The 21,882-nt window shown below is 42.2% G+C and overlaps 1 protein-coding gene across 28 annotated transcripts in view; it reads right to left on the reverse strand.

Annotated features, from left to right (window-relative positions):
- Positions 1-21,882, reverse strand: part of NEB (nebulin) — a 102,551-nt gene that overhangs the window by 52,511 nt on the left and 28,158 nt on the right. For 26 of the 28 annotated variants that reach the window (XM_056496429.1, XM_056496402.1, XM_056496414.1 and 23 more), the window contains exons 43-82: positions 21,748-21,855; positions 21,274-21,585; positions 20,417-20,620; positions 19,973-20,077; positions 19,772-19,879; positions 19,309-19,620; positions 18,628-18,831; positions 18,171-18,275; positions 17,971-18,078; positions 17,495-17,806; positions 16,986-17,189; positions 16,616-16,720; positions 15,825-15,932; positions 14,967-15,278; positions 14,347-14,550; positions 13,927-14,031; positions 13,339-13,446; positions 12,167-12,478; positions 11,542-11,745; positions 10,881-10,985; positions 10,305-10,412; positions 9,334-9,645; positions 8,710-8,913; positions 8,018-8,122; positions 7,740-7,847; positions 7,305-7,616; positions 6,482-6,685; positions 6,203-6,307; positions 5,597-5,704; positions 5,169-5,480; positions 4,072-4,275; positions 3,743-3,847; positions 3,175-3,279; positions 2,779-3,090; positions 2,360-2,464; positions 2,018-2,116; positions 1,744-1,845; positions 1,455-1,562; positions 311-622; positions 82-186 (exon numbers count right to left, since the gene is read on the reverse strand). In XM_056496429.1, coding sequence (XP_056352404.1) covers positions 82-186; positions 311-622; positions 1,455-1,562; positions 1,744-1,845; positions 2,018-2,116; positions 2,360-2,464; positions 2,779-3,090; positions 3,175-3,279; positions 3,743-3,847; positions 4,072-4,275; positions 5,169-5,480; positions 5,597-5,704; positions 6,203-6,307; positions 6,482-6,685; positions 7,305-7,616; positions 7,740-7,847; positions 8,018-8,122; positions 8,710-8,913; positions 9,334-9,645; positions 10,305-10,412; positions 10,881-10,985; positions 11,542-11,745; positions 12,167-12,478; positions 13,339-13,446; positions 13,927-14,031; positions 14,347-14,550; positions 14,967-15,278; positions 15,825-15,932; positions 16,616-16,720; positions 16,986-17,189; positions 17,495-17,806; positions 17,971-18,078; positions 18,171-18,275; positions 18,628-18,831; positions 19,309-19,620; positions 19,772-19,879; positions 19,973-20,077; positions 20,417-20,620; positions 21,274-21,585; positions 21,748-21,855 — 7,080 coding nt within the window. The remainder of the gene's footprint in view (positions 1-81; positions 187-310; positions 623-1,454; positions 1,563-1,743; positions 1,846-2,017; positions 2,117-2,359; positions 2,465-2,778; positions 3,091-3,174; positions 3,280-3,742; positions 3,848-4,071; positions 4,276-5,168; positions 5,481-5,596; positions 5,705-6,202; positions 6,308-6,481; positions 6,686-7,304; positions 7,617-7,739; positions 7,848-8,017; positions 8,123-8,709; positions 8,914-9,333; positions 9,646-10,304; positions 10,413-10,880; positions 10,986-11,541; positions 11,746-12,166; positions 12,479-13,338; positions 13,447-13,926; positions 14,032-14,346; positions 14,551-14,966; positions 15,279-15,824; positions 15,933-16,615; positions 16,721-16,985; positions 17,190-17,494; positions 17,807-17,970; positions 18,079-18,170; positions 18,276-18,627; positions 18,832-19,308; positions 19,621-19,771; positions 19,880-19,972; positions 20,078-20,416; positions 20,621-21,273; positions 21,586-21,747; positions 21,856-21,882) is intronic. The other 2 variants (XM_056496418.1, XM_056496428.1) reach the window with 2 other exon arrangements.

A 21,882-nucleotide genomic window follows, 5' to 3' on the forward strand; every position in this document is an offset into this window, starting at 1 on the left:
CAAAGAGGTGAAATAATGTCTTAAACACTGTGCAAGAGAAAGAAGTGCTAATTATGGAACTGCTGAAATATTTTCTCTTACCTTGTTTATCAGTTCCTGTGCATTCTTAACTTTCTTATGCTCCACTGAATCGAGAGGGATCCAACCACAGCCACGAAGCCACTCCAGATCAGCTTTATAGATGTTCTAAACCAGAAAGAAAATGCAAAAAGATAGAAATCATTGAACTCAGGGTGGATTATGTGCTGTGGGCAGCATCCTGAGGCCAGACCATGTGGAAAGGACCTCGTGGGGCTGCGCCATCACTCACATCACTCTGGAGGTCGTAGGCCTGCCGTGCGTGGATCACATCGCTCTGGTCAGGCAGGCAGGTCCACTGGTGCAGGTACTGGCGGTACTCAACATCACTGACCAGGTTCTGGCCCTCCTTGGCTGCCACAACTGCCATGGCATCCGAAGGCATGTGGATTTTGGACTTGGTTTTGTTGTAGTCTGATTTGTAGAGCCGGTCGTTCTGGATCTCGCCCGCGTGCTCGTACCACACCAGCTTGGGGTCATCCCTCATCTTGGCAACTCCCACGTAGTGACCTCTCTGCTTGACATACTCAGCTTTGTATTTCAGCTGATGGAGAGGGGAGAAACAGAGAGAAAATCAGCACTGGCTGTATCCACTCTGCTTTTAACCTGGAAACAACCTGGGTCTGTCAGCACAAAGAGCAGATGAGACAGGGAGCTGTCAAACGCAGCCTTAGGTTTTCAGTACATGACTAGATAAAAATCTGGTCACAAACAATCATGTTACTTTGTATAGGGCTTCCAGTTTAAAATACAGCATTTTCTAGTCCAACATACTCCCAGTTTTCAGTAAAAGGTATTAACACAAGAGGAAAGACTCGCTAGAAAATGTTTTCTAACAAGCTCATTTAGTCTCATTTTGGCAACAAATTATTTGAGATTGTCTGAAGAGTGAATGTTTATTTACAGTACTTACATCACACTGTTTTGACAAAATGTTTATTCCAAATAAGAGTTATGTAATAATCTCAAGATCCATTATGCAAATGTTTAAAATATAAAGTGTTTAAAATATAAAGTGTGTACTGGCCTACAGGTTTTGATAGGCCAAAATGTGAAATTAGAGCTATATATGTTATAAAAATAGTGTCACTTCAAATATTTAACACTTATAAAAGATGGAAGTCCAGTTCAGTTGATTTTGAAAGGATTATTTCTGGAGAGAGTGTATGTGGAAGGAATCTGCCCTTCAGCACTAATATCTCCAAATCCCATAATCACAAAGATAGCTGAATTATTGGAGGACAGTGGAATTCATAGACCATGAAAAGTCTGAGATACCTCAGATTAAAAGCTTTTAAAGTCTGTTTGGGAATTTTCAAGGCCTTTAACATTTCAGGCTTCCAAGCATTTATCTTCCTAATGAGAAAAATCATTACCTCACTTTGGACATCACTTGAGTGCTTGGCATGAGAGATCTGCACTGTGTCAGGAGGCAGAAGGTATCCAGTGGCTTTTTCTTTCTCCCAACTTTCCTTGTACAAATTCTGTAGGAAATAAAAGCAATGAGGAATCCAACACTGCTACAGTGATGGTGATTACTTGATGTATGTAATTTATATAGAAGTATGAAGATAATAAGTCCTTCCTTCAGGTTATTATCAGTAAGGCAGGTTTTCTAAATACCTAATAAATGTGAGTAGAAGCTGTCAAGGAGAGACCACGTACCTGATTTAGAATTCTGGCTGCCTCTCTGGCCATATCCAGCTGTGGTGTATCTGTGAGAGTGTAATTAGTCTTGGCCTCATTCCATTCTTTGCGGTATTTAATCTAGGGCACAAAGAAATGACTGCCTTGTAGCACCACCACACAACTGGGAAAACACCATAATTTACACACAAAATAACGAACCAACCCCTGAATTTGCAAGGCCATTAGACAAAGTACATTATATACAGAATCACAGAAGTCAAATGTAGCCAGACACTGCAAGCAAACTTACATCATTGAGGATTTCAGTGCTGTTCTTTGCTGTGACATAATCAACTCTGTCGGCCACGGGAGTGAACGGGAGAGTTTCAGCTTTTGTGCGGTACTTCCTCTGTACCAGAAAACAAGAATAGATTACCCTGGAATATTTGATGCCTAATACAGCAACTCTGAATAGGTACACAGGACAAGGAAGTTCTCATGGAGGAAAACCTCTCCAGACACAATGAATGTTGTGAAAATACTGCAGTTGCATTTTTCATTTGGAAAAAACCTCACTGTTTACACCATTTAAAATACTTTGAGTGACAAATATCTCCAAAGAAAATTTTAGTATTGAAAAACATCTGGTTACCTCACTCAGGAGATCTCCAGCATATTTGACATGCTTGACTCCAAGGGAATCATTTGGCAACCATCCGATTCCCCGCAGCCATTCCAAATCAGCTTTATAAACGGCCTGGGAAAACAAAACAGGGTCCATGCTCTTAGCCACACTTCCCTGTACCATCCAGCAAGATCCATAAATAACAGAATTAACTTCCAGTGGTCAAAAGGGGAGCAGTAATTCCAACATGAGCACTACATCTGAATTTATCACCCTTCAAACATGGCAATTTATAAGTGGCCTAAACTTTGCAACTCTAACAAAGAGCAAGGTGAGTTCCCTGAATTCAGGAAATTCAGGAAAAGATTCTCCTTCTCCTGGAGCTGAAGCAGAGTAAGAGGAGGCAATGCAGGATGAAGTTAAGAGGTGTTTTCAGGTGAACTTACATCGCTCTGGAGGTCATAGGCTTGCCTGGCATGGATCACGTCGTTCTGGTCGGGGAGGCAGATCCACTGGTGCAGGTAGTGCCGGTAATCGGCGTCGCTCACCAGGGTCTGCCCGTGCTTGGCTGCCACGATGGACATCATGTCCACTGGCAGGTGGCACTGGGTCTTCAGCTTGGCAAAGTATTTCTTGTACTCTCGTTCGCTCTGGACTTTGGCTACGTCCAGGGCAAACTGGATTTTGGAATCTCCCTTCGCGTTCGGCACTCCCACGTAGTGTCCTTTCTGCTTCTCGTGCTCCAGCTTGTATTTGTACTGGGGAAGAACAGAGGTCACCATTAGTAGCAGCTAGCATGAAAGAGCTCTTGGAGCATAGGAGATGCCTCTTTAGGCACTTACATCACTGGCAATCTCTCTAGAAGCCTTGGCTGTCTTGATTGGAATTGCATCTGCTCTCATATCATAGCTTGTCTTCAGCTCATCCCAAGCTCCTTTATATTGTTTCTGAAAAGGCAGATAAAACATCACACATGCTGAATGCTCTGGCATTTGCCATCATAGAAACAGACTTTCCAGCCATTTATTTGCTGAAACAATGAAATTTTTTGAGCATTTCTCCTGTTCCTAACCATAAATGCAGCTGCCTCTGAAACATGCAACACCAGTTGTGCAACCTATAAAGCACAGAATGGTGTTTGTAAAAGTGTAGAAAATATTGTATGCCTTGGATTCTAATCCTTTTCAATAAAATATTCCCTCAGTGGGATATGATATTAATAATTTTTAAATAGCTGAATGCAACTATTTCTTTTTAAATGGCTGAATACTTTAAGGATATTCAGTATAGGGAAGGGAAATGTCAAAAGCCCTGCATGAGGACAGATCTCAGTGAGATTCAAAAAGATTCAATGTCTTTGAATGATATAATTCACATCCTATTTTAGAGAAAACAGAATGATAAACATACCTGGCTGTAATTAACAGCATTAGCCTTGGCTAAGTTGATTTCAGGTGTGTCTGGCATGATGTGGATCATAGTCTTGTCCTTTTCCCAGGCTTCTTTATATTTTGGCTGTTAAAACAGTCATTTCACAATATCATCAGAGTGATGGAATTTCACTTATCAACAACATGAAATCCCATAAATTATTCCTGAACTATCATCTCTAAAGAGCAAAATGTTTGGAAAAGCATTAAACTTAAAACACCACTGATCAGTTCTATATTTTAGCAGTGAGATTTCCCTTCAGCTTTAGTTTCTAGTGTGGAAGCAGCTTTGAGGATGTTGGAACGTACAATGCTGATCTGTTCAGCGTTGATCTTGGCCAGAACAACATCTGGGGAATCCACAACACTGGTGTATTTCACACGGTCAATGGGGGTCCGATACACGTTGTCACTCAGGAGCTCCTGGGCATTCTTCACCCTCTTAACTACTGGAGACTCATTGGGCAACCAGCCAATTCCACGGAGCCACTCCAGGTCTGACTTGTACACAGCCTGGGTGAGACAGTCAGAAAAGGAAAACATTGTTTAAAATTATTGTCTTAATTATTTTAAGCTATGCAAAGCAGATTATGTTTTATAAACCTAGCTAGAGTAAGATTAATCCTTTTTATACACAGGAGATGTTCAGTGTTGTAAGTGAAATTAAACCTGGCAACAAGATTTTAAGTAGTTGAGTTCTTAAATAACACATTCTAAACCTTGTAAGAAGAAACAACTGGAAGGGGTTGCAGTCAATGATGATGAATATTAAAAGCTTAGAAGAGTCTTCCTGTCCCTTCTAAAACACTTATTCCTCTAATTATTTCAACAATTTACAAGTCCTAGCAAAACCCCCAAGCTGCCTACCAGGAAAATTGACAAAAAGCAAGGAACAAGAACCTCATCTCCAAAGCTTGTAATTGAAAGAGTGGAAGAACTGAGAAGCAGCAAAGCCAGGTCAGGAAATTAGCTACACTGACTCCTTCTGCTTTGCAATCAGCCACTAAAACCTCTCACTGGCTGCCTCACAGAGTTTTCATCCAATTAAATAAATTTCCAAGCTGACTTAAGCAAACACAAGTAACAAAAGCCACCTGATTCCTAGGCAGCAAACAGCTATTATTCCTAAATCCCATTGAAGCAAGAAAGACAAATCCTTCAGCCTCTCCAAGTCACACCTGTCCAAAATCATTATGCAACACATTATCAACTAAAGTTTTATAAAATTTAGAGATAAAACCAATGCTTTTTAAGGGTGTAAAAGAGCACATAATAGCAGTAAAAAAAAATACAAAAAAATTAAAAAGCAGGCTAAATAAAATCTCTTGTGACTGCACAGCACTGAACAACCAGAATAAGTCTATAATCAATTAAATAATAAAACTACACATCTCATGGGTACTCACGTCGCTCTGGAGGTCGTAGGCCTGCCGTGCGTGGATCACGTCGTTCTGGTCAGGAAGGCAGGTCCACTGGTGCAGGTACTGCCTGTAGTCAATGTCACTGACCAGGGTCTGGCACTCCTTGGCTGCCTGCACCGACAGGGCATCCACAGGGATGTGGATCTGGGTCTTGGAGTCGTTGTAGCCCTTCTTGTAGAGGCGGTCGTTCTGCAGGGCCATGGCGCGCGCGGCCAACGCCAGCTTGGGGTCGTCCTTGGCACTGGGGCACCCGATGTAGTGGCCTTTCTCCTTCTCGTGGGTTTCCTTGTACTTGTACTGGAAATGCAGAGGGAACAGAAGGTGTGTTGCTCACCTGGACACAACCACCAGACAAAAGGTGCCAGCCTGAGCTTCACTCAGTTCTGCTGAGACACACGAAGAGAAGACTGTACCTCACTGGCAATGTCTCTGGAGGCCTTGGCTTGTTTGATGGGAATGGCATCAGCTCTTAGGTCATAGCTTTTCGCCTTGGCCTCATCCCAGGCCTTCTGATAATGTTTCTGTAAAGAAAATTAATCACCTTTGTTAAACACAGTGAAATGCTTTTTCTAAAAACCTACTTGCTTAAAACAACCAGCTTGGGAGCCCTGTTTTCTTCCTATAACTGGCAGAGTTACAATAATGATCCTGGCAAGTGTCTCAACAGAAAACTCATGACTTAAAGTAGGTGCAAGATTAAAACTCAAGGAGGGAGCAGAATTATTCCTGAATACAGACCATGATGACTGCAGACTCCAACAACTCCTCCATGGAGTGTATTTGTCAGGTTTTGCCAAAGGGAGCAGGAGTTGTGTGGAATTGCACACTGAGCTTGGGAGTTTGTTCATGAACACCTGTTGATAGGCTGAGAGGTGATAAAAAGCCTCTGGATGTAATTTCCTGTTTACAAGCACATTAGAAAGTGGTTTGTACTCCACCATTTACAGCAAAAACTGGAAGAACAATTGCCAGCCTCCATTTTTTTAACACTTCACAAGTATTTCATGTTATTCTCTTACATTGCTGATGTTGAGAGCGTTGACTTTGGACTGCAGCATGACAGGAGTGTCCGAAGGGAGGGAAATCTGGGTCTTGTCTTTATCCCAGGCCTCACGATACAGACGCTGAGGAGAAAGGAACAACAATGGCAATTCAGTATGGTGAGAAAAAAACACCGAGAGCAATTCTTTAGTAATTCCAATTTGCAAAACTTCCCAACTCGTCATTCCCACTGTAGAAATTCTACTCCCCACCAGAAAGAAAAGAAATGTCACCCCACAAGTGAAAGGTGAGCTTACATCACTGAGCTGCATGGCGTTGGTCTTGGCCAGGACAATGTCTGGGGAGTCAGTGATGCTGGTGAACTTGAGCTGCTCCGGCCGCGTGCGGTACAAGCGGTCATTGAGCAGCTCCTGCGCTTTCTTGGCTTTCACCACATCCACAGAACCTTCTGTCAGCCAGCCAATGCCCCTCAGCCACTCCAGGTCAGACTTGTACACGTTCTACAAACAAACCAAGGGTTACTGGCAGTGCAGAGGTAACTCTTAGCCCAGAGAGCTGATGGATTCTCAGCTCCTGGAGATGTTCAAGACCAGTCTGGATGAGGCTCTGAATAACCAGGTCTAGTGGAAGGTGTCTCTTGCCCATGGCAGGGGGTTGGAATAAGATTATCTTCCCCAACCCAAACCATTTTGGGACTCTGTAGTTCTAACTCTAAGTGCAAGGAGGTTTCTTCATAAGCCTTTCCCCAACTTCTTTCCATACTCTTTACACAAGAAGCAGCCAGTGATGCTGTGCTGTACCAGGTTCTTTCTAGACACAGCACCCCTGATTTGCACAGAAACAATGATACTTTTAAGACACTGCATTCAAACCAGGGGCATAATCTGCAAGTAGTCTGCAAGCAGTCTGCAAGCAAATATCTAGAGGAGACCAAGAAAACATGGCTTCCTTATGAACTTCCCCAAATATTTCTGGCACTCAGGCTGAAATCCTTTGGAAAGGATTTGGAAAATCAATTTGGACCGATCACAGACTCATTTGAAAGTATATTTTCCAGTCCCTAATATACAGGGCCTCACACAGCAGCTCTAGAGCTTTCCTGCAATGATTGTCACTCACGTCGCTCTGGAGGTCGTAGGCCTGCCGTGCGTGGATCACGTCGTTCTGGTCAGGAAGGCAGGTCCACTGGTGCAGGTACTGCCTGTAGTCAATGTCACTGACCAGGGTCTGGCACTCCTTGGCTGCCTGCACCGACAGGGCATCCACAGGGATGTGGATCTGGGTCTTGGAGTCGTTGTAGCCCTTCTTGTAGAGGCGGTCGTTCTGCAGGGCCATGGCGCGCGCGGCCAACGCCAGCTTGGGGTCGTCCTTGGCACTGGGGCACCCGATGTAGTGGCCTTTCTCCTTCTCGTGGGTTTCCTTGTACTTGTACTGGAAATGCAAAAAGAAGTGAATCTGGGATGAAGGTACCATAATTTCCTATTGCTTCTGATCACAAAAACACATATTCTTGTTTTTAACGTAACTGAAAATAAATGTAAGGGAAGAACATACGTCACTTGCAATATCTCTTGATGCTTTTGCAGTTTTGATTGGAATTGCATCAGCTCTCATGTCATAACCCTTCTTTTTGGCTTCTTCCCAGGCTTGTACATAACGTTTCTACACAAAAGAAGACAGAAAATGGCTTATCAATATTCTGAAAGATGAGGTTTCTACATTTCATAATTGTCTCTCAAAATTTTCATGAATCCGTATTTTAGAACATATTAAAGAAATGTTGACTTCACTCTGAATTTCCACTAGTTTAATCAATGTTTAAATGTCCTTACATTGCTAATGTTGGCTGCATTGGCCTTTGCTAACAGAATGTCTGGTGTGTCAGGCATGACATGGATGGACTTCTTGTCTGCATCCCAGGCTTCCGTGTACAAGCGCTGCAAGAGAGGAAAACAGCTCTTTACAAACAGTTCTTTATGGAATTATTTTACAATTACAATTATTTTACAAACTGCTGTGGGTAGATCCAGTGAGCTCTTACACCCTGACTCAGCAAAGCCTCTCTCTGAACAGCTCAAGAAAGAAACTTTGTCCCTCCTCATTATTTATCAGGTTAAGCTGGTGCAGCAACTGATGGATTTTGGATTGTGGAGAAACAGCCATAGGAGGAAAAGTTGATTAATTATTCTGTATAAGCTGTTTGATTATGTTTGTTATAAAGGAGGAGGTACTTAATGACTTTCACCCTCCAGATCTGAGATATGATGCAGAAGTCTCACACCCAGAGAACTTCAGGTATTTCCTCATCACTTGTTCATCATGCAGTATTACCCCTGGAAAATCTGTGATTTAAGGGACATTTGTCTGTAGATTTTAACCAACTACTCACTTCAGACTGAGCCCTGAGAGAACAGTTTTCCAGTACATTGATTTTCTCTCAAATCCACAAGCTTCTAGTTTTACTTTGTATTTTGAATTTCCCACCTCATGAACAAGTTCTATTAACTGGCAATGCCACCCTCACCTTGTTCATGATCTCAGCATTTTGCTTGGCTAAAACCATGGGCAAGGAATCAGTCACGCTGGTAAATTTGATTTGGTCTGCAGGTTGCCGATACTTCCTGTCACTGAGGATTTCTCCAGCTCTCTTGGCTTTCTCAACTTCCAAGGAACCAATAGGAACCCATCCAATGCCTCTCAGCCATTCCAGGTCTGATTTGTAAACAGCCTGAAAAAATTTGAAAGTTTGTTATATATGGACAAGTGTGATCAAATATTAAAATTAATAGAAACAACCACATCCTGTATGAACAGGGTATGTTTCTGAGAATAAGGTTCTGAAAACAGTTGTTGTTTTTGGAGATTAAATAAAATAATTTTTAAGTATCAAAAATAAAAGAGGTATTGGAGCAACACACAAAGAAAAGGTATTTGAGTAACACACAAATTATACCTCAGGTTAAGGACTGAAAAAATAGGATTAAACATAGATATGATGAAAGAATTGAAAGAATGAAAGAAGGAAAACATTTCAAATAGTCTGACTCAAGCGACTAGAAGTGTAGAATCTGTACCTTAAAAATTACAGTTTACAAGACCCAAATTAAATATACTTAATGATATATTAGAAATGTGAGGGTTTGCTCACATCACTCTGCAGGTCGTAGGCTTGCTTGGCGTGGATCACGTCGTTCTGGTCGGGCAGACAGATCCACTGGTGCAGGTAGTGCCGGTAATCGGCGTCGCTCACCAGCTGCTGGCACTTCTTGGCCAACACAATTCCCAGCATGTCCACAGGGCTGCTGAACCTTGTCTTGGACTTCTCAAAGTCCTTCTTGTACTCCCTGTCACTCTGGATCTTGGCCACGTGCATCGACCACATCATCTTGGGGTCGTCCTCGATGTTCCTGGCCCCGATGTGGTGGCCCAGCTGTTTGCGATACCCTTCCTTGTACTTGTACTGCAAGGAAAAAAAATCCATATACATATTTATATATATTAACATATTTTATCCTTTTTTAACACAAAACAATTAAATAGATTTCTTGGTAGAAAAACAAGGAGCATAAAAACCTGTTATGCTCTATCTCTTAGTGATATTGTCTCATGCTTGAAACAAAACCTGTCCCAGTCATTGCAGTTTTTCCTGGGTTTTGTATTCCAATGTTTCAGATTTTAATGTGACACTGAAACAGAATTATTTCTTTCCTCCAGAAAAGACAAGCATTTAAACTTTTAGGATTTATTTATTACATATCTCTTTTGGGGACAGATCTTAAAGTACTTCCTGTTTTGAATCAGAAATTAATTTGCCAAACTCTAGCATTGAATCCTATATCTTTTTGTTCATCCTACTTCAACATCCATGGATGGCAATGGGGGAGCATATCAATAATCTTCATGTTATTATATTTATTTGTTACTGTGATACATAACTCATGTAAAAAATCCTGGCTATTCATTATTTTTGTGCACTAGAGGCATCTGGTAGAATCACTATGAAAACAGATTTCTGTATTATCTATTTTGTGAAATATGACATTAGCAAACAACTGAACAAAGATTCTGATTATTTTCCATTACCACATCCATAGAGCAATGAGAACAAAGCCTGCTCACCTCACTGGCAATCTCCCTGGAGGCCTTGGCAGATTGAATGGGAATGGCATCATAACGCAAATCATAGCCCTTCTTCTTGGACTCCTCCAAGGCCAGTTTGTACATTTTCTGTGAGAAAAAAATCACAGTTTAGCTTCAAAAAACAAAATTCAAAATTTCAGTTCAGCACAACTGTGCAGTAAAACAAATGAAATTCCTAAACAACGTTGTTCATCTTCAGACAATTTAAATACTAGTCTATAGGAAAAAAAAAAACAGATTTCAAAGACCGTGTAATTTTATTGTAGAAGTTTGGAAAATGGAAATCATTTAGGGAAGGCAAACACTGGAACATTTAAAAATTTAATTACCTATTTCCACAACTTGGTGTAGAAATGATTTCTCATTTGTGGCAGATAATATATTTTAAATGAAAATACATTTTTGTGAAAGAACAACTCTGATTTCAACACTGGAACTGGCCATGTATGAAAATAAACAACCTGGCAATATTTTACCACTAATAAAAAATCAGAGGTGACAAAAGTGTGCTTATCAGAAACCCTTTAATTGTCTCAGCTCTCCAGTTGCACTCACCTCACTGTAATTCACTCTGTTTTGTTTGGCCAGCAGAATTTCTGGGGTATCAGGCATGACATGAATCGAGGTCTTGTCTTTGTTCCACGCTTCAGTGTACAAACGCTAAGAAGGAAAACAGGAGGAGATTTATAGGGCATTGCAAACCAGGTTAATATCTCAATAATCATGGAGAACACATTGATTAACATGATAGAAACTTGGTCTAGTGGAAATTGTCCCTTCCCATGGCAGGGGGTTGGAACAAAATGATCTTTAATGTCTCTTCTAACCCAAAGCATTTTCTGACACTAAAATATAACATGGATATACAGTTATGTGTTAATCTGGTAAACGTAACATTACCAAATGAGAATTTATCTGAGAGATTTTAAAACCATTAAGAAAACAGCCACATTGTTTCAGAATAATGAATAAACCAAAGTAATATTAGTGTGCAATGCGCACACACACACAAAGGAAAAGACTTAAATGCAGAATATTGCACAAATTTGAGTCTTCGTCCTGGACTAAAAGTTTTGAGTGAAACAACAAGAGCACACTGATTGAAAATGCATCATGTCTGAACTGCAGCATTGCTTGTGCTCAGTTCATTCCCAGTCCTGCCTTCAGAGGTGAGGCAGAGACCTTTGATGTGTCACCCAGAGGGATCAGGACTCACCTTGTTCATGGTGTCTGCATTCTGCTTGGCCAACACCATCTCCAGGGAATCCGTGACACTGGTGAACTTAATGGTGTCCGGATGCTGGCGGTAAATTTTATCACTCAGGATCTCCCCTGCTCTCTTGGCTTTCTCAACTTCCAAGGAACCAATTGGGACCCAGCCAATGCCCCGCAGCCATTCCAGGTCAGATTTGTAGCAGTTCTGTTACAAAAAAAAAATGAAACAAGTCATTTTAATAAAATAATTATAATAATGTGTGTTACACAGTGCATCTTTCCAAAGGAAAATAACCTTCCTATCCGCTCTTCATTCAAACAAATTCCAAGCTGTAGAGAAAATTGTAGAAAAAATGACAGCATTTCACCTAAATTAAGGGTGAAACCATTATCCAACTTTCACAGAATGGTAAATGATAAGTAGCCCAAATCCTGGAATTACAGTACTTCATTTAAATATCAATTAGTTAATATAACCCACAGGAGACCTGAGCATCAATTAACAGTGAAACTTAAAAATATGTCTCAAGAAGCTGGTTTTGCTAGATCATAACAAGGTGGCCTGATCCAGTTATGTAAAATATCAAATACATTCCTCAGGAAAAATCAAATTCCAGAGAACTCACATCACTCTGGAGCTCATAGGCTTGCTTGGCGTGGATCACATCGTTCTGGTCGGGCAGACAGATCCACTGGTGCAGGTAGTGCCGGTAATCGGCGTCGCTCACCAGCTGCTGGCATTTCTTGGCCAACACAATTCCCAGCATGTCCACAGGGCTGCTGAACCTTGTCTTGGACTTCTCAAAGTCCTTCTTGTACTCCCTGTCACTCTGGATCTTGGCCACGTGCATCGACCACATCATCTTGGGGTCATCCTCGATGTTCCTGGCCCCGATGTGGTGGCCCAGCTGTTTGCGATACCCTTCCTTGTACTTGTACTGAAACAGAAGAGATGTAAAGTTACTTGGTGCATTGACAAATTAATAAATAATTCTAACAGCTTAACATACTCATTATTTTGTAAAGATGAAAATATGATGTAAGTCTTTTGGCTCTGGGATTAATTTTTATATAAGAAGCATTTTTATTAGATATCATTAGCTAAAACTTTTTATATGACTACAGCAGCATTTCAATTCACTAAACGTTTAATGTTACATCCTAAGAAGTCTGGTATTTCATATTCTTTTACTATTAAGATTAAATTGTAAATATTAACTTACTTTAAAAACTTCTTACAAAACTCCTTGATTAAGGCTATATGACTTGCTCTTAATACAGAGCACAGAAATATCATACTTGATAGAAAACTAGGAGCCTAAAAATCTGTTCTCCTCCATCTCTAAGTGATGCTGCTTCATCCCAGAAGCAAAAGCTATCACAGCCATTGCATAGTTCATTCCTGTTTTTAAGTTCAGACATCTTGAATTTCATTATGACAGTTGAACAGAAATATTGTTTGAATCATAAATTAACTCGACAAATTCTACCATTGGTTCATACACCTTTTTGATCATGCTGCTTGAATATCCATGCACATTGACAGAAGTATTGCAGGGGGCATATCAATAATCCTTACATTATTATATTTATTTATTAAAACGATATATTCTTCACAATAAAAATACTGGCTACTTCTTTCTTCCATGCACTAAAGGCAATGTAATGGAACCATTTAAAAGAATCACTAGGAAAAGAGATTTCTATATCATCTATTCTATGAAGTTTGACATTAGCAAACATTCTGATTCTTTTCCATTACCACATCCATAGAGCAATGAGAACAAAGCCTGCTCACCTCACTGGCAATCTCCCTGGAGGCCTTGGCAGACTGAATGGGAATGGCATCATAACGCAAATCATAGCCCTTCTTCTTGGACTCCTCCAAGGCCAGTTTGTACATTTTCTGTGAGAAAAAAATCCACAGTTTAGTTTCAAAAACAAAACAGCATTTCAGTTAAGCGCATCTGAGTAATAAAACTATTCAAGTTCCTAAAACATATTGATGATTTTCAGGTGACCTAAACATCTTCAGCCCAGCTCTATATTCAGTAGAAAATAAAAAACTGCAGACTTCAAAGACCTCGTAATTTTACTGTAGATGCTTGGAAAATGGAAATCATTTAGGGAAAGCAAAGCAAAACTAGTTATTTCCATTCCCTGCCGTAGAGATTATTTCTCATTTTTGAGGAAAAATATATTTTAATAGCCCAGTTAGATATCCAGGAGGTCAATTCCTGGAACAATTCTGATTACAGCACGGGAACAGACCAGTTCTGAAAATAATCAACCTGACAATATGTTAATATTAACTAAAAGCCAGAAATGACAAAAGTATACTTGTCAGAAGTACAAGTTAATTGTCTCAGATTTCAATTGCACTCACCTCACTGTAGTTCACTCTGTTTTGTTTGGCCAGCAGGATTTCTGGGGTGTCAGGCATGACATGAATCGAGGTCTTGTCTTTGTTCCACGCTTCAGTGTACAAACGCTAAAAAAGAAAACAGAGATTGATACAGCATTCCAAAAAAGGTTAATACCTCAATAATCATGGAAAACATAGACCCTACCAGATAAAAATACAGGAAACGTAACAGGGATAATCAATCAGGTAATTAGGAAGAGATAGTATTAACCAAAAAAGAGGATTGACTTGTGGAAATGTAACAACATTTTAAAAACACCACATTGATTAAGGAGAAGGAATAAACCAATGAGCATTGCTTGTGCTCAGTTCATTCCCAGTCCTGCCTCCAGAGGTGAGGCAGAGACCTTTGATGTGTCACCCAGAGGGATCAGGACTCACCTTGTTCATGGTGTCTGCATTCTGCTTGGCCAACACCATCTCCAGGGAATCCGTGACACTGGTGAACTTAATGGTGTCCGGATGCTGGCGGTAAATTTTATCACTCAGGATCTCCCCTGCTCTCTTGGCTTTCTCAACTTCCAAGGAACCAATTGGGACCCAGCCAATGCCCCGCAGCCATTCCAGGTCAGATTTGTAGCAGTTCTGTTAAAAATATCCAAAAAATCACCCAAACTGGTTATTCTCTCAATAATAACAATAATGCAACTTACATGGTGAATAGTTCACCAATAAGTAACCTCACTATCAACAATAAATTTAAATAAATTCAAAGCACAGGAGAAAATATAGAAAAAACAACTGCATTTCTGCCTCATTAAGAGAGAAACCTTTATCCAACTTTTACAGAATGGTAAATGATAGATAGCAATTCTGGAGCTACAGGATTTCATTGAAGTATCAATTAGTTAACAAATCCTGTTGGAGAGCTCAGTTTCAATCAGCCACAAAACTTAAATATATGTGAAGAAGTTGGTTCTACCACATCACAAGAGGGCCTGATCTGGTTATGTAAAATAAAATCATTCCTTAGCTAAAAAAACAAATTCCAGAGAACTCACATCACTCTGGAGCTCGTAGGCTTGCTTGGCGTGGATCACGTCGTTCTGGTCGGGCAGACAGATCCACTGGTGCAGGTAGTGCCGGTAATCGGCATCGCTCACCAGCTCCTGGCACTTCTTGGCCAACACAATTCCCAGCATGTCCACAGGGCTGCTGAACCTTGTCTTGGACTTCTCAAAGTCCTTCTTGTACTCCCTGTCACTCTGGATCTTGGCCACGTGCATCGACCACATCATCTTGGGGTCATCCTCGATGTTCCTGGCCCCGATGTGGTGGCCCAGCTGTTTGCGATACCCTTCCTTGTACATGTACTGAAACACAAACCAAGATATTGCAATTCTGTATCACCTATATAAATCAATTACTCATATTAAATATTTCTAACAATAACTTTATCTCTAACCTACCATTAAAATAAACCCAAATAGGCAAATTAATTCTCAATCTAATTATATTCTAGGATTCTAGGGCTAAAGTTTTTTTGCTATTTGAGTTAGAACATTAAACTTTTATCATTTTGCTTTTTGAAGAAATGTGTTTTACTAATACTAGTGAGAAATCACCCTAGTCTTCTTAAATGCATTTAATCCTTATTACATATAATGATAAACATACTGTAAATACTTATTTACACATATATTGTTATGAGCTATACAATTAGCATGATAGCAGCATTATATTATTCTAAAAATTATCAACATTTATTATTTTTAAATATACATGATCATTTACTTGCAAAAATCTATTACTTAAGGTCACAGTTTAACTGCAGTGCCTTTTACAGAATCCAGCTGATAATTTTCAGGTTGCAGAGGAGAAATGTCAACATAGAAAGAAACAAAAAAGTAGATTCTTACATCACTGGCAATTTGCCTGGATGCTTTGGCTGCTTGGATGGGGATGGCATCAGCTCTCAAATCATAGCCTTTCTTCTTTGCATCTTCCATGGCCTGTCTGTATTGTTTCTACATGAAGAATTAAAAAATGACACTCATATAAGTTCCACGTATTATATTCTGTGCAGAACAAATTGCTTGGAAGTAGATCTAATAATTGTGTTTAGATTTATTATAACCAGTTTTGTCTGTCTTTAACTCAAAACCTCCGATCAGTAGCTGGTAAAATTAATGTCAAAGGAAGACCTTTGCTAAATACACGTGTTAATTAATTTTTATTTTACTGCTTTAAATAATGTAACATTGACTACATTTTAGAGCTAAAATTTTCTTCTGTGTAAATGGAGTAAAACTTACTTTTTAAAACCACTGATGTGGCTTACTGATGTGAACTTGTTTGCCTAAAATAATGCTAAACATTGGCATCACACCTTTTCAGAATTATGCTTTTATTTACTTTTTCTGGTATTAATTTTTGCCTTCCCGAAATTATGCACACTGGCAGAAATGACTCCCCAAAAGTCCAGTGGAATCACACAACTTGTGTGGAATTTATGGAATTTCTTCTCACCAGTGCTCTTCTATGCATGCACTACTACAAATATACAAACAATGCTTTTAAAGTCACAATTCTTTTTTTACAAATAGGGGAGTTACTTAAGGAAACGGATAGTCTCATCTCTAGGTTTCCCAGAACATTCCCAATACAGCCATGGCACAGAGCTGTTATTTTGGAGAGCTCCCACACTCACCAGACTGTAGTTTTTCTTGTTCTCTCTTGCCAGTGTAATTTCAGGCGTGTCAGGCATGATGTGGATTTGTGTCTTGTCTTTGTCCCAGGCCTCAGTATACAAACGCTGCAGGACAAACACAGCAGAGCATTTGGAGACAGTCACAATTGGTAATTGTGACAATTTAACTTAGTAGTTATCTAGGAAGATAATATTAAATCAGCTCTTAATGAAAAAAAATTTCCCATTGATTATCAAGAATGGAAATTACATTTTTACAGCCTTGCTGTGCTGAAATCTCACAGCACAGACACAGGTCTGTGATCCTAGTCCTGTCTCAGGGGTTTAGGAAGACACTGCTGATGTATTACCTGATCAAATCCAGACTCACCTTGTTCATGGTGTCTGCATTCTGCTTGGCCAGCACCATGGGGAGCGAATCTGGGATGCTGGTGAACTTGATGGTGTCTGGATGCTGGCGGTAGATTTTGTCACTCAGGATCTCCCCTGCCTTCTTGGCCTTCTCAACTTCCAGGGAACCAATGGGGACCCAGCCAATGCCCCGCAGCCATTCCAGGTCAGACTTGTAGCAGTTCTGTTACAAAATATAAAGGCAGCAGTTAAAAATTTCCCCTTTATATGTTAATCAGCATTTAAATATTTTTAAATTGCTTATTATGAAGGATTATATGGAGATAATTCTGCTGTTTGGCTGCATATAAACCTTCACAATGCCCTTACATTCAGATTCTGCCACTCCTCAAAATATAAAGACCTTGCTTAAAACAGGAGAAAAAAAACACAAGGTGAAAAAATACTACATGACAGTAACTAGTCTGATTTATATTCAAAGGAAGTTACAAACATTTCGTAGTGCAGGGCCTATCAGCAGGTACTCACATCACTCTGGAGGTCATAGGCTTGCTTAGCATGGATCACATCATTCTGGTCTGGCAGACAAGTCCATTCATGCAGGTAGTGCCGGTAATCGGTGTCACTGACCAGCTCCTGGCACTTCTTGGCCAGCACCACTCCCAGCATGTCCACAGGGCTGCTGAACCTTGTCTTGGATTTCTCAAAGTCCTTCTTGTACTCCCTGTCACTCTGGATCTTGGCCACGTGCATCGACCACATCATCTTGGGGTCGTCCTCGATGTTCCTGGCCCCGATGTGGTGGCCCAGCTGTTTGCGATATCCTTCCTTGTACTTGTACTATGGACAAAATAAATTCAATGAGTGTTAGGTTGGAGGATTTATATGTCACCAAGACCTCTATGGCAATACCTCCAGATAATGTAGCAGTTGAAGCCACAGAGATTTTAAAGAAAGAAAGGATTCAGCCCCAGAGTGTGCCACGAGGGCTGCTGAGCACTCACATCACTGGCGATGTCCCGGGAAGCTTTGGCAGATTTGATGGGAATGGCATCAGCCCGCATGTCGTAGCCCTTCTTCTTCTCCTCCTCCATCGCCTGCTTGTACAGTTTCTGAAACAGACACCACAGACCCTCAGACATGGCTGCTGCCTGGGACACAGCAGTGCCCAGGGACAGACACTGCACCCTCACCAAGCACCCACCTCGCTGAAGTTCACTTTGTTCTGCTGGGCCAGCAGGATCCCAGGGGTGTCCGGCATGATGTGAATGCTGGTTTTGTCCTTCTCCCAGGCTGAGATGTACGAGCGCTGCAAAACGAGGAGCACAGGGGAATGTAAGACCCCATAGCTCAGGAAAACAAACTCAATGAGGTGAGCTCCATGAACCAAAGCAAGGGGCCTCTACTTTGCATCAACCCAGAAACTTCTGCCCTTTTCCCAAAACTTTCCAATCCTTCACCCTTTTCTTTTCCACACTGCACCCCATTAGTGCTCCAACCACATAAACAAAAATTTCATCTCAAGCAAGGAACACAAATCCCTGAGGCAAGAGAAGCCAACATTCCCCTTGCACAACTCGGGCTATGGATGGACATAGACCAACATCCAGGGAAAAAACGGTGCTCATTTCTTTCAGGATGCAAACAGAAGGAAATCTCACTTGGTCCATGATTTTGGAGTTGTGCTTTGCCAGCTCCATGGGCATGGAGTCAGGAAGGCTCGTGAATTTGATGGTGTCTGGGTGCTGCCGGTACTTCTTGTCACTCAGGATCTCACTCGCCCTCTTGTTCTTCTCAGCATCCAGTGACCCAATGGGGGACCAGCCAATGCCCCTCAGCCACTGCAGGTCAGACTTGTACACATTCTGGAAGGACAGAAAAGGACACAAAGCAACTCAGCAACCTCCTCACTCCAGCAGCCTCATCTCCTACCATGGGAAACTCTGCTTAATTGATCACTGTCTACTGGGTCACCCATGAGCCTGTGCCACAAAAGTGACTCCAGATAAGCTCAGCTCCCAATAACCTGTCTTCCCCACTCCTGCAACAGCACGAGGCCATCAAGCATCTGTAAATATTCCCCCTCCATCTTCCTGGCATTTCCACAAAGACCTACCACATCTGGCAATCTGCAACTGACAGAATAATTGGAGGAGCCTTTTAACCCATCTCCTAAGGCTTTAATGCCATTCTCAACTGCGGTTTCTTGTCTTAGGGAACACTTCGTTCTCCATTAAAAACAAAAAGATTTTAATACTTGCCCTTCCCTTGCCACAGAGACCTTCTCCACCACTAGAATAGACAAGCCCAGGCTGTCACACAGTCAATGAAGAACAACTCACATCACTCTGCAGGTCATACACGGTCTTGGCATGGACAACGTCGTTCTGGTCAGGCAGGCAGGTCCAGCGGTGCAGAGGGTGCCGGTAATCGGCATCACTGACCAGCTCCTGGCACTTCTTGGCCAGCACCACTCCCAGCATGTCCACAGGGCTGCTGAAGTGCGTCTTGGATTTCTCAAAGGCTTTCTTGTACTCCCTGTCACTCTGGATCTTGGCCACATGCATCGACCACATCATCTTGGGGTCGTCCTCGATGTTCCTGGCCCCGATGTGGTGGCCCAGCTGTTTGCGATACCCTTTCTTGTACTTGTACTATGGACAAAATAAAGTTCAATGAGTGTTAGGTTGGAGGATTTATATGTCACAAAGAGCCCTGACACCAGAAAACACAACAGCTGAAACCACAGAAACTTTACAGTGAGAAAGGACTCAGCCCCAGCAATGAGGGCTGCTGAGCACTCACATCACTGGCGATGTCCCGGGAAGCTTTGGCAGATTTGATGGGAATGGCATCAGCCCGCATGTCGTAGCCCTTCTTCTTCTCCTCCTCCATCGCCTGCTTGTACAGTTTCTGAAACAGACACCACCAGGCCCTCAGACATGGCTGCTGCCTGGGACACGGCAGTGCCCAGGGACAGACACTGCACCCTCACCAAGCACCCACCTCGCTGAAGTTCACTTTGTTCTGCTGGGCCAGCAGGATCCCAGGGGTGTCCGGCATGATGTGAATGCTGGTTTTGTCCTTCTCCCAGGCTGAGATGTACGAGCGCTGCAAAACGAGGAGCACAGAACAAAATAAGATCATAGAGGCTTGAGGAAACAAACTCAAGGAGTAAATCAGATCCACGAACCAAAGCAAGGGGCCACTACTTTGCATTGACCCAGGAACTCCTTTCCTTTCCCCAATGTTTCCAACAATTCACCCTTTTCCACCGTGTACACCATTAATGCTCGCACCACACAAACGAAAATTTCATCTCAAAAAAATCTCTGAGGCAAGAGGGATTTACTCCCCTTGCACCACTCGGGCCTTGGAAGGACATAGCCCAAGTTCCTGCAAAAGGAAGGTGTTCATTTTCTTCAAGATGCAAACATGAGGAAATCTCACATGGTCCATGATTTTGGAGTTGTGCTTTGCCAGCTCCATGGGCATGGAGTCAGGAAGGCTCGTGAATTTGATGGTGTCTGGGTGCTGCCGGTACTTCTTGTCACTCAGGATCTCACTCGCCCTCTTGTTCTTCTCAGCATCCAGTGACCCAATGGGGGACCAGCCAATGCCCCTCAGCCACTGCAGGTCAGACTTGTACACATTCTGGAAGGACAGGAAAGGAAAACATCAGCTCAGCAACCTCCTCATTCCAAGCAGCCTCATCTACTATAGGAAGCTCTGCCAAATGGAACACGTTCCCTTGGGTCAACCCACCAGACTCGAGGAATAGGAACCCCACAATAAAATCAGCTCCCTACACCTGGCTCCCCACTCTTTCCACAGCACAAGTATACCTGCCAAGGAATCCACCACCCTCCCTCTCCATCTTCCTTTGTATCATCAGGAAAGACCTGTCCTTTTGCCATTCTGCAGCTGGCAGAGGCAAGGGATGTGCCTTACACCTTTCAAGACCCTTTTTACCATGTACCTGTGCACCCAGAGTTTGCCATTGCCATTGTTGGCTCTACAAAAGCAAATATTTGACTGTGTTGCCCTTCCCCTGCCTTACTGTACTGAAGGTTCCAGCCATAACTCTCTCCATAAAATGTTCATGGCAAGAAAAATTCTTCTGTGAGTATGAAGTATAAGCCCACATAAATATCAGCGCTGACAGTTCCATGAAAAGAAGTGCCCCAACACAGCCTCAGTGCCTCAGAATCAGCCAAGAATTATTATCCCCACATGGACCTCTTCCATCAGAGGAACAGAAAACAAGAGACTTGTGGTTGCAACACAGTCAATATAGAACAACTCACATCACTCTGCAGGTCGTACACTGTCTTGGCATGGACAACGTCGTTCTGGTCGGGCAGGCAGGTCCAGCGGTGCAGAGGGTGACGGTAATCGGCATCACTGACCAGCTCCTGGCACTTCTTGGCCAGCACCACTCCCAGCATGTCCACAGGGCTGCTGAAGTGCGTCTTGGATTTCTCAAAGGCTTTCTTGTACTCCCTGTCACTCTGGATCTTGGCCACGTGCATCGACCACATCATCTTGGGGTCGTCCTCGATGTTCCTGGCCCCGATGTGGTGGCCCAGCTGTTTGCGATACCCTTCCTTGTACTTGTACTATGGACAATATAAAGTTCAATGAGTGTTAGTTTAGGGGGTTTTGTCACCAAGAGCCCTGTGGCACCACCTCCAGAAAACACAACAGCTGAAACCACAGAGCCTTTAGAGTGAGAAAAGGTTCAGCCCCAGCATGTGCCATGAGGGCTGCTGAGCACTCACATCACTGGCGATGTCCCGGGAAGCTTTGGCAGATTTGATGGGAATGGCATCAGCCCGCATGTCGTAGCCCTTCTTCTTCTCCTCCTCCATCGCCTGCTTGTACAGTTTCTGAAACAGACACCACAGACCCTCAGA

This window comes from Oenanthe melanoleuca, chromosome 7 (assembly GCF_029582105.1).
Source record: "Oenanthe melanoleuca isolate GR-GAL-2019-014 chromosome 7, OMel1.0, whole genome shotgun sequence".
NCBI lineage: Eukaryota > Metazoa > Chordata > Aves > Passeriformes > Muscicapidae > Oenanthe > Oenanthe melanoleuca.